At 47.2% G+C, this 12,815-nt stretch overlaps 1 protein-coding gene across 4 annotated transcripts in view; it reads right to left on the bottom strand.

The window, feature by feature from the left end:
* Nucleotides 1-12,815, bottom strand: part of SUCO (SUN domain containing ossification factor) — a 481,248-nt gene that overhangs the window by 386,938 nt on the left and 81,495 nt on the right. For all 4 annotated transcript variants that reach the window (XM_069231978.1, XM_069231976.1, XM_069231977.1 and 1 more), the window contains exon 3: nt 10,283-10,393. In XM_069231978.1, the coding sequence (XP_069088079.1) occupies nt 10,283-10,393 (111 nt within the window). The remainder of the gene's footprint in view (nt 1-10,282; nt 10,394-12,815) is intronic.

Raw genomic sequence — 12,815 nt, forward strand, 5'->3', positions numbered from 1 at the left:
CACGTTACTCACATTTCTGTGGCAGAAAGTTCTGGAATCTGAGAGGAGCCACAAATTTTCTTCCACCCAGCGTTCCCCCAAATCTCCCGATAAAAATGATACCTCACTTGTGTGGGTAGGACTAGCGCCCACGAGAGGAAAGGGCCCAAAACACAACGTGGACACATCACATTTTTTTTTATAAAAAGCAGTGCCTACCTGTGGATTTTGGCCTGTAGCTCAGCCGGCACCTGGGGAAACCTAGCAAACCAGCGCATTTTTGAAAACTAGAAACCCAGGGGAATCCAAATGCCCTAAAATAAATTTGACCCCCCCAACAACCTCCCGGGAGCGACCCTTGCCTACGGGGTCGCTCCCCCTGCGTGGGCAGATTGACCTAAAATCGCCCAATCTGCCCCCAAGGGGAGCAGAAATGGCCTAAATACAATTTGCCCCCCAGGGCAGCGACCCTTGCCTGATGGGTCGCTCCCCATCTCTTAAAAAAAAAAAAAAATCCCCTGGCGCCTAGAGGTTTCTGCCCCCCCGTGTGCAGATCGGCCTAATAATAGGCCGATCTGCCCCCGGGGGGGGCAGAAAAGGCCTTCCTGAAAAAATGCCCCCCATGGGAGCGACCCTTGCCCAAGGGGTCACTCCCTTATGTGAATTTCAGTTAAAAAAAAAAAAAAAAAAAATCCCTGGTGTCTAGTGGGGTTTCAAAAGCCGGATTGCAAGCAATCCAGCTTTTGAAACCCTCGGAGAGACTTCAAAGGGAAGGAAATACTTTTCCTTCCCTTTGAAGCCCCTCCGGGCCTCCTCCAGTGATTGAAAGAGAAATGCTTTTGCATTTCTCTTTCAATGGCGCTGGAAGCAGAGCTTCCAGCGCGATGGGGGAGGCCCCTGTGACAAATCAGCGCGCGCTGACGTCACAGCGGGGCGGGGGGGTCGGGGGTGGAAGGGGAAGGTCTTCCCCTTCCATCCCCGCCTTGGGGGGGAGGGGGGTGCACGGGGGGCGCGCTAGCGCGCCCCCAAATTCCCCTGTGCCATGGACGAGATGATCTCGTCCAAGGCACAGAACAGTTTAAACAAATGAAAAAAAAAAACACAGAGCAGCAGTCATTTCACACACACAAATAAATGTAAATTGCCTAATTCATCCTCAGTTGTACTGGGGGGGGGGGGGGGGGGGGCTCCTTCGCAATGGCGAGGGAGCGTCGCCCCCTTGACTAAGCCAGGAACTGAAAGATAAAACAATATTTAGCTGTTTTCTCTTTCAGCTGCTGACTCAACCAGCAGCATGTTCAGGGAGAGGCGGGCTGGGCCACGGGAGGTGGGAGATGAGGAGAGAATGCACCTCAGTACGCATGTGTGCTTGGACGGCCGACTCAGGCTGGCCAAATACACATGTGCACTTAGGTTTCTCCAGCTCAGCTGTGTTTAATAGGCGGGCTGGAAAAACTGCACAGACCCCAGGTTTGTGTCTGAACAGCAGTCCAAGCTGCTTAGACCAATTCTGACACTGCTTTCATGCTAAGTTTAGCATGAAAGCAGCACCAGGATTGCTGGGGAGCCTGTGCTGGTGTCCCAGTGAATGCAGGGACACCACATCCAGGAAAGAGGAGCAACGTGGCAGAAGGCGACGGCAAAAGGTATGTTTTTTTTTTTTTTTTTATTACCCCCCTTCGTCTCTCCCCCGAACCCTCCCCTTGAGATCTGCGGAAGTCGCCACTGGTTGTGTTGCTGTTTACTGTATTCTATGGTCACAGCATTCTATTCAAAACACAGCCTTCCTTTCTAAATATAGGAATATATTTCTAAATAGAAATATAAGAATGTCTGCATGCCAATAAATTACCTAATTATTAATAAAAGAAGCTTTCAGGAAAACAAATAGTTTTTCTCTCTTCAGATTCAGTTTTTATTGGTTCACCGTCAAAATGTCTTTTCCCTATCCCATTAGTTTGATGTTGATGGAATGGATCCACAAATGTCTGGTAGCATGATTGGCGTGGCAAACTAAAAGGGCTTGCCATTTTATTATTAATAGATGTGTTTACTTACTGTTTATACATGTATTTATTATTGCAACATTCATACAGATTTTTACAGGGACTTTGCAAAATTTCCATCAAGCACAACAGCACCACATAAGTAACGGCAATAGAAAGTTTCCATAAATCATAAACCCTTTCAACATTAAACCAATATTAGTAATAAAAAAAGTGAGCTTCAATCTTAATTTAAAACTCATTATGAGAAATTATATTTCGCTATTACTACACACAAAACGTAACTGCTCTTAGGTGCAGTGGCGTTTAGTTTTATTATATAGTAAAAAGTAACAGTTACGTTAAGATTTAGTAGATAAGCACACCTTTACAGATGGGTTGCAAATAGTTGGATATTATGTCACATAAGGTACACATGGACACTCAGCATTAACACGTGGAACTATGGTTGGTGGTTGTAGGTGCAATGGCTATGCCCAGGCAGCATTTGAAAGGCTTCACAGAAATCATACAGAGTATATAATTGGCATAATGGACTAAAAATACATAGTTGAGGCATATCCAATAGCAAACATAAAATGGTAAGATGGAGGAGAGAATGCGTAAACCATCGATTTACAACAGGTGGGAGTATTTATTCTTGTCATTATAAAAAGCCATTTTATTTTAACAAAATCTGATACACAATGCAACCTTATTTTCTGGACCATAATCTGCAGCATAAGAATCTCATCTGTTATTATTATTTACAAGTTTTGAGTAGTTGTAACTAAATCCGGCCCTAACTTCATCATCATTAGCGCAAAGAAAACAAGCATTGGCAAAGCCAAAAAGAGTCGCTTATGCAAGTGTTACTGGCTTTGCCAATGTGTTTTAGCCATGTTATTCACCAGTGTGGCAGCTGTTTAGCATGGTTAAAAGTTAGTGGCATGGAGGAGAGGGGTGTGAAATGGCAAAGAGTAGAGTGTTGTAAGGTGGAGTGACAGAGTGTCGTGTAAATTGTGGTGGCAGAGTGTCGAGTCTCGTTTAGTGGCATATGCTGGAGTGGCACAGAGTAGAGTGGACAGGTGTAGAATGCATTGGTGTATAGTGGTATGGAGTGCAGTAGCACTGAATTAGAGTGGTGCATAGTAGAGCAGAGTTCCGCAAAGTACAGTAGTGCAGAGTGAAGTGGAATAGAGTTGAGTGATGGAGAGGGCAGAATAGAGTTGAGCAGCATAAAGTGCAGTGGTGTAGAGTGCTGAAAAGCAGAGTAGCAGAGTGGTGCTGAACAGAGTATAGTGTCATACAGTGCAGTGCAGTGTCACGGAATATGGTGGCATAGAGTGAAGAAGTGCATAGTAGAGTGGCGTAGAGTTCAGTAATGGAAAGTGCAGTGTTCCATACTACAGTGTCAGAGTGAAGTGGTGTAGAGTGGCATAGAGTATAGTGATACACAGTGGAGTGCAGTGGCGTAGATTGCAGTGAAAGTGCAGTTGTGTAGAGTGCAGTAGCATAGAGTGGCGTAGAAAGGAGTGGCACAGAGTAGAGTGCAGGGAAAACTGCAGTTGTGGAGAGTGGCGTAGAGTGTAATGGCGTATAGTAAAGTGGTGTAGTGTGCAATGGCAGTACAGTGGAGCAGATTGCAGTGTGGCACAGTGGATTGGCGTAGAGTGCAAGGGGATAGAGTTGAGTGTTACAAAGTAAAGTGCACTGGCGTACAGTATATTGCACAGAGTGCAGTGGCGTAGAGTGGAGCAGTACTGAGTAGAATAGATTGGTATGGTCTGGAATGGTGCTGAGTGCAGTGGTGTAGAGCTGAGTTCGAAAGAGTGCACTGGCAAAGAGCAGAGTGGTACAGAGTAAATTAGAGAGGTGGAGCATGAACTGGCATTGAGTGCAGTGCGCAGAGTGGAGCAGAGTGCAGTAGTGAGGAATGGTGGAGTGGCAAAGACTGGAATATTAATGGTGTGGTAACACACTGCCATTACAGACAAAACACTCAATTGAAAATGACCATTACATTTGCTATACAGTGCACAGACGAAAATGTGAAGAAATTGCATCACCTACTTTAATGATTCCTTTCTAATCATATTAAAGCATCTGATTCCAACCCACTTCAGAAATAACAAAAACATGTGCTCCATTTGTACATTCATAATTCTACTATTTTCTGAAATACTTTATTTAAATGTTGTTGTGTGATAGAAAAAAACCTCTTTCCTACACCCAGTATCCAGCAAGATTGTCACATAAATCCTCTCACTTTGAAGTCAAAGAAAGAAAAATAAACAAAGCACCCTTGAAAGACAGCACCTGACATTTGACCTCGGTATATGAACACAGAGCAAATGTGACAACATAAGAAAAAGAATTAAAGGCCTGTTAGAAATCAAGTTCATGAAAGGATACAGAAAACACAGTTTAGGCAGCGGGATGGATGAACTCAACATGGAGAGCACATAGCAAATACAGTCAGCAAATGGAAAACTAGAAAGTGTGGGCTACAAACCACAATCAAATAATAATCAATATGAAGAAATCATTCCTAGCTCAACTTTCTGAAGGACCGCAAGATGCCTTTAGCAAACCAGACAGCTGTGCTGTCTGGTAGGCTGAGACCAAAATAAACTTAGCATCCATGGAAAGAATAACTGCCTTTCTAACATGTTCCTACTTTAAATTGTAATGGCCTCTTTCTCAACTCATAATGAATAAGTTACTTACCTTCAGTAATGCCTTGTCTGGGAGAGACATTCTAGCTGCAGATTCCTTACTTTAGAATTCCCCCAGGCGTCAGTCAGGATCCAGAGATTTTTCTTAAGCAGTACCCCTGCAGTGGTGTCTAGTAAACGTCTACAGGGATGCCCACGTTGCTGCCTGACAGATGTCCAGGACTGGAACTCTGCATGCTAATACAGTGGTTGCAGCTACTGCTCTGGTAGAGTAAGTGTGCAAACCCTCCAGGCTTGCTTTTTAGCTGATGCATAGAATATTTTAACGCAGAGAACAACCATTCTGGAGATCATTCACTTATGCACTGCCTGACCTTTCTTCACACCCACATAACCAATGAAGAGTTGATTATCCACCGGAACTCTTTGGTATGATCAAAGCCAAAGCTCTTTTTGGGTCCAAGTGGTGGAGTCTCTCCTCCTTACAAGGATGTGGGGGTATGTAAAAAGTAGGCAAGGTGATGGACTGGCCTACATGAAAGTGCATGACCACTTTTGGCAAAAAGAAAGCCCTGGTGCGAAGCTCCATCTTGTCAGGAGGTAAGAAAATGAAGGGTGGCTTAGATGACAGTGCCTGGAGCTCACTCACCCTGCGGGCAGAAAGGCTACAAGGAAGGCTGCCTTTAATGTCAGAAGTCTGAGTGGGCAGATATGAAGCAGCTCAAAACTAACGCACATTAGGAAAGTAGGAACCAAATTCAAACCCAATTGGGGCATTATGAATGGTGACGGAGGAAACATGTGGGTCAGATCCTTCTGGAATCTACTAACAATGGGAGGAGATTTAAACAAGGAGGGTTGGTCAGATAATCTAAAAAAAAGCAAAGAATGAAGACATATAACCTGTGAGGGTGCCCAAAGCAGAGGCCTACTGGACCAAATAAAATATAAACAACAAAACCTCAGAAGGAGGGGCAGAAAGGAAGTCAGACTTATTTGTACACCATGCCATAAATGTGTTCTTCTACAGGCATATGCCGTTTTGGTAGCGGGACACCTGGCTGCCAAGGTAACGTTACAGACTTCGGGCGGAAGGTCAAAAGCCGTCAACTGCAGCCACTCAATCTTCATGCAAGAAGGCAGAGACTGGACAGGTTCAGGTGGAGAACCGTTCCCTTCTGGCTGCAACACAAGATCCTGCCAAAGAGGCAGTCTGATCGAAGGATAGATGGCCATGCCTAATAGCTCTGAATACCAGACTCTTCATGCCCAGTCCGGAGCCGCAAGGTTTACTTGGGCCTGGTCATTCCTTATCTTCTTGAGAACTCTGGGCCGAAGTGTTATGGGCGGAAAGGCGTACAGGAGGCGTGAGCTCCACTCAAAGACAAATAGCATCACCAAGCGAGTGCCACTTTGGAAACTCCAAAGCGCAAAACCGCTGACATTGAGTTTTCTGTAGAGGTAAACAGATTGAATAAAGGCTTCCCCCAAAGCTGAAAGAGACCTTTCGCCATCTCCGGTTGGAGACACCATTTGTGATCAAACAGGCATTGTCAGCTGAGTTTGTCTGCTCTGGCATTCGGAGAGATCACCAGGTGTTGAACCTCCAGGGAAATACCCTGATGTTCCAGCCACATCCAGTGGCGCAGAGCTTTCAGACAACGGGTCCACGACCCCACCCCGCCCTGCTTGTTGCAGTACCACATGGCGGCGGTGTTGTCCATGAACACCTGCATTACTTTCCCTTTAGGAGAACGAAGGAATGCTTTCAATGCCAGCCTGATCGCCCTGAGCTCCAAAATACTGATGTGGAGCACGGGCACCACCAAAGACCAGACGTCTCTGATCTCCACCTATCCCATGTGACCACCCCATCCCAGGAGTGGCACATCTGTCACTACTGTCAGGTCTAGTTGGGGAAGGGAGAGGGATCTGCCCATGACCCGATCAATGTACAATAGCCGCAACTGCAGATCTTGCACAGTTCCCTCTGAGATCTGGGCTATGTCAGAGAGATTCTCCTGATGCTGCATCCATTGGAACTTCAGGTCACACTACAGACCCCGCATATGCCATCTGGCACATGTCACCAGCAGGATGCAGGAGGTCATGAGGCCCAGCAGCCTCAGTCATTCTCACCAAGTTCAAGAACAGAGGCTGAAACATCAGTATCAAAGCCTGAATATCCTGTACTCTCCATTCTGGAGGATTGGTCTGAAACTGTATTGTGTCCGGAAAAGCTCTGATGAAGGGGAGCGTCTGAAAGGGAGTCAGGTGTGACTTCGGCACATTTATTGTGAACCCTCCGAAAGCAGGAGGTCCGCTGTAGTCTGGAGGTGTGAGATGACAGCCTACGGTGAGCTCACCTTCAACTGGCAGTTGTCGAGGTAGGGGAAGACTGAAACCCCTAACCTGCATAGGTGAGCTGCGACCACCTCCATCACTTTGGTGAAGACCCGAGAGGCGCTGGTAAGGCCAAAGGGGAGCATGGTAAACTGAATATGCTTGTGGCCTACCATGAACTGCAAGTGGCATCTCTGGGTAGGCAGGACAGTAATATGGAAATAACCGTCCTGCAAGTCCAACACTATCACCCAATCTCCTGGACCCAGGGCAGATAAAACCTGAGGCAGAAACAGCATTTTGAACTTCTCCTTTCTGAGGAAGAGATTGAGGGACCGGAGGTCTAGATTAGGGCAAAGGCCCTTGTCTTTTTTCGGCACCAGAAAGTAGTGGGAATAACAACCACAACCTACTTCTGGCACAGGAGCCCTCTCTATGGCTCCCCTGGCCAAGAAGGCTATAACCTCCTCATGGAGAAGTGTAAGTGATTCTCCATCATCCGATCGTAGGATGGTGGCATGGATGGAGTAGTGTCGTAGAGGAAGAAGTAGTCCCTTTGGACTATTAGCAAAACCTACCTGTCTGACTTAATGGCCTGCCAGTGGGGCAGATGATGGCAATCCTGCCTCTGACTGGTCCCTGATCGGAAAGAATCAGACTAGGAATGTTTGGAGGCTGCAGCTGGGGATAAGGGGGTTGATTGGGAACACCGCTGGCTCCCTGGTACACGAGGACGTCCCAAGCCACGTAGAGGCTGGGAAGCATACGCTGCATGGTAGCTGGAGAGACACAGATGTGGCGGGATGCCCCTTCCGTAGATACGAAATAGCGAACAGCAGACTGAGGGGGCCAGCTGCGAGGTCCAAGGACCTGGCCGTAGCCCAGGATTCCTTAAAGCGCTCTAGCGCAGAGTCTGCTTTGTCTCCAAAGAGACAGGAGCCATCAAAGGGCATGTTCATTAGAGTTGACTGGATATCCCAAAAAAAGCCAGACGTCCGCAACCCAGCTTGGCGCCGTAAGGCCACCGTCGATGCAACCAACCTGCCTAGTGAGTCGGTCGTATCCAGCCCACATCGTATTGTGAACTTAGTTGCGTCCCTCCCATAAGCAACAACTTGGGAGAGAATGGGCCTTCTCCGCAACCTGTGGCAGTACCTGCGCTACCGTGTCCCATAAGGTATGTGTGTAAAAGCCCAAAAGGAATGAGGTGTTGACTGACCGCAATGCCAGGCTGGAGGAAGAAAATATCTTCTTCCCAAGTTGATCCAGCCTCTTGAGGATTCCCTATCCGGGGGTGTGGAACGGAATGTGCCTGGAGACCTAGAGGTTTGGATGTCCAAGCTTCCAGCGGTCGGCTGTTGCATGAATAACACAAGGTCATTGGGAGCTGGTCTTTTGGGGGGTGGCAACTGTCCCTTTACAGAAGCCACTGTGCTGGGTTTAAACCAGGTCCCCAGCAGGACATCAGTGAGGGCTTTGTTAAAAGGCAAAAGAGGTTCAGAAGAGGAGGCCCCGGGCTCAAGCAGGACCTCAGCCGCTCTTCGCACCATCATGGAGTGGAACGGTTCCCTTCTCCGTAGCCAAGGTAAGGGGACAAAGCATGCCACCATCAGTGGAAGTGTCCAGTCTACTGGTTTCACCTTGGTCCGTACACCAGTCCAGAGGATCTTCCAGCTGGTATTACAAAGGGTCCAGCGACCCCTCCCAATCCTCACTGTACCCCAACCCAAGGTATTAAGGGTCAGGATCCGACCTAGGAAGCCAAGTCCCTGTTGAAGACTGAATTGGCATCGCGCAACGTCGGTCCGGCTCAGTGTCGGAGTAGGCAATGACGATAGGGGTTGATGCTGACCGTAGGCACAGGAGGCATCAGGAGCGGCGGCGTCGTAACAGTCTTGGTGAAGATCGAGATGGTGCAGCTGACGCTGATTCGGATCCAGGAACGGATCCGTGGGTTATCTCCAGAGCTAAGGCCGAAGTCACAGGCGTGGAACCGAGGGGGCCCCTGCCACTCCAGCGGAGTTGGACTGCCCCAATATGAGGTGCATGGCCACATAGAACTCACAGAGTTGGACAGACGTGGATCCAGCTCCTGGAAATTCAGGGAGGTGCGAAGCCAACCTAGAGCAGGGTATGAAGAAGGAGGTCTACAGCGATAGCACTCCTTTTCCAGCGTTGCGTCGGCTGACGGACTGGGTGAAGTCGAAGAAAATTTGCTCTTCCTTGCATTCTTCTTGTGCCTCAACTTACCGGATTGCCCAGAGGACTTTTAGTGGAATGACAGAATGGGGGCTCCACAACCGTTTTCAGGACCTTCCTCTTGACTGGGATTAGGAGCGACTAGGAGCGACAAGGAGCACCAGCGGCAAGTAGCTTTAGGGACCGATCCCTCAAAGCTTTCGGATTCATGGCCCGGCACTCAGAGCACAACTTTGGGTCATGCTACAAACACCACAAGCACACAAGGTGCTGATCCGTCACAATCATCATCCGATGACAGGAGTCGCAGGGCTTGAACCCAGTCTTCCGTGACGACATCTTGACGAAAAAAGTGAATGGGGGGAGCTCTTCTTCGGGTCTGAACTTGGCTGGTGCAGAAAGAAAAGAATTGATGCCAGTGCGTCATGGGTGGTGCCTATGTAGGTCCTGCAATAGGTCCTGCAATGTAATTTCCAGCACGCACAATGCCGAAGACTGACGCCGAGCCGGCCGACACCACCAAACGGCGCACAAGAGTACATCTCAAGAAAAATCTCAGGATTCAGACTGATGCCTGGGGGAATTCTAAGGTAAGGGATCTGCAACTAGAAGTCTCTATCAGATTATTAGACTCATACGTATAATTAGCATTCACCCATCATACCAGGCTCATAATAAAAGGAAACAGTTACAAGGTAGGAACATGCACACACCTGTACACTATTGATTAATAACTGTGCAGATATGTCATAAAATATGCACACTGCTTGGTGTGGCCTTTGACTTTAAACCTGATTGTGACCGTTTCACAATACTCATAATAACTTGCAGTCTGATTAAGTCCTATAGGACACACTAGTGCTTAGTGATTTGGGGTTTATCAAAGGCACCAAAAAACAAAGCAAATTTAGAGGACATATGATAAATCTTTACCCAAGGTGTCCATACCTATCAACAATGCATTTCCCCAATATGTCACTAGTTTCTCAGATTTGTTTGAAAAATAGGAAAAGAATAGCACATGCTTGCACAACAAGCAGATTAAATATAAAATGAGTTTTGAATTCCCCATAGCAGGCTCCTTTCACAGCAGCTCACCTGATCATCTTTTGTGCAGTCTACTACTAGATCATCTTCTGTCGTTTGACTTGACGTTTTCAAGCCCAGCTCAGCAGACAGCTCAGGTTGTGGCGGTTCCTCCACTTCTTCCTGGAACATAAATATACAAAGACATTAACTTGATAACCGTATGTCATAGAAATTGGTTGAGGCAGCTAAGAATAAGGCTGCAATTGAATTACTTTCTTCACACCAACTTCACTGACAAGATTACAAGTGAGGTTGCCTGTTGCCTACTGCTGGGCAGAGAGAAGGCATTTACACAAGTTAAAAATATTTCTGGTTTGAGAAGCAAGTAAAGACTCATGGCCAAGCACAACCACCATCCCAGAGTACAGTAGCTCTAAGTAGGCAGGGAGATCCCTTTTCCAACTGTGAAATATGGTTCAACTATCTACCTTTTGCCAGGGTAGCAGGAGGAACAGAAAGCTCCCAGCACTGTCATTTTACTTATATGAAGCTGCTAGTTTGCCCCTATCATGATTACCTTCCAATTTCTTTCCCGTTGTGTGTGAGAGCTGGAAGGGAGGTATTTCGGATTTCTCACCTGCCACTACACCACTTTCTAAGTCAAGTATGTAAAATGGGCCATCACCAGACAAAAGTTAGCTTTCATCATTACAATTCACGTGTAAAGTACATCTCCATTAATACTGCCACTCAAATACTTACTGAATAGTTGGTAGATTTATAATCATTACTACCACTTCTTATGGTATAAGAGCCAGGTGGAAAAGTGGCACTTTTCCCAGCTTCACAAGCTGCTGGTAGGTTAAAGGCACACTGAATCGCTAGCAGAATGAGCCACACATGCTTGGCAGTGCATCCAAGAAGGATCAACTACCTAGTGAGGGATAAATGAAGGGCAGATCTAACACACAGTGCTCTTATAGGACTGAAGGTGAAGGCAAAGCCAGCAGGCATTTGCCCAGGATTGAAACTAAGACAAGGGAGCACAATCTTGAAGAGACGCAGAGCAGGCAACTCTGAGCACGAGATGAGCAGTACCGACAGGACGGCCATTGGGATTTAAGAGATATGTGCAAAGCATACTTCTAAATTGGAGCACAAATTCTCAAGACTATGACTGCTGCATTGGCCTCTCATACAAACTAATCAATTAGATTTTTTTTAATCGAATAGCTTTCTGCAATAAAACTAAAGAAGACTGAATTCACAGTAAGGAGAATTCTGATAATCCACATCCATGCAATAGAATGCAAACAGCTAGAAAGCCCTCGCAGACTGCACTACTTTCAAAGATGCTCTGAACAAGTTCCATCTCTGCCTCAGTGAAGCAATAAAGGTTGCACTACACAGCTGCATTGAGGAAAGCACCAACCACCCAAAGGAACGTCAGAGTTCTCCTGCCCAGCAGCCACCGAAAACACAATCCAACCCACTCGGACCTTCTGCGACTCACTAACCAACTACTTCCATGACAAAATCACAGCCACCTACAGAAACTTTCACCCCCAACCCACCAGCATCGAACACCTGACTGCATCTGGTGACTCCCCGAGCCACCTGATCACAGACTGGAAGCCACCTAGCATCCAGGAAGCAGCATCACTTTGACCCACCCGAACTCACCCAACGACCCATGCCCAAATTACCTCTTCAACCCGAGCCAGAAGGAAATCGGCAGCATCCTCTCTTCATCCTCAACTCTTCCATCAGGACTACCACCATGCTCGAAGCATGGAAGCAGCAGAGGTAAAGCCACTCATGAAGAAACTGTCCACCGACCTCAGCAAACTCAAAAATTACTGCCCCATTTCAATTCTCCCCTTCCTAGCCAAGGTCCTGGAAAAAGCAAACAACAAACAGCTCTTCAAAAACCTGGAAAGAGACAAACTACTAGGCTACTCCGAATGCAGCTTCCGCTCCAACTACATTCCTGAGACTGCCTTTCCTGCCACAACAGTTGATATCAGGTACCTCCTCGACCATGGAGAAAAGACTGTCTTGATGCTTCGCGACCTCTCTGCCGTGTTCAACCCCATCTCCCACTACAACCTACGAGCAATATATGCAGTGTCCCGTAGGGATCCTCACTCAGCCTCAGCCTTTTCAACATTTACGTGACGCTGTTGGCCAAGATTGTTCATCCCCGCAGACTCAGCATAATTTCATACACCAACAACATCCAATTCCCACTCTCCCTCTCCAAAGACCGTGCCACCCCCAGAGACAACTTCAGCAACACCATAACACACATGGCAGCATGGATGAAATCCAAATGCTTGAAACTGAACATGGACAAGACTGAGGTGATCATTTTCAGAAGCAACCCCACCCCTTGGGGCGACTCATGGTGGCCCTCCACACTCAAGACAGCCCCAGACCTTGACTGACCATGCCCACAGTCTCAGCATCGGACAGCAAACTCACCTTCAAACAGATAATTGCAGTGGCCTCCTCCAGCTTCTACAAACTCCCTATGCTACAGAAGATTTTCAGATGGATCCTCATCGAAACCAGAAAGACGTTCACCCGAGCCATCATCATC

Source organism: Pleurodeles waltl, chromosome 4_2 (genome assembly GCF_031143425.1).
Source record: "Pleurodeles waltl isolate 20211129_DDA chromosome 4_2, aPleWal1.hap1.20221129, whole genome shotgun sequence".
Lineage (NCBI taxonomy): Eukaryota > Metazoa > Chordata > Amphibia > Caudata > Salamandridae > Pleurodeles > Pleurodeles waltl.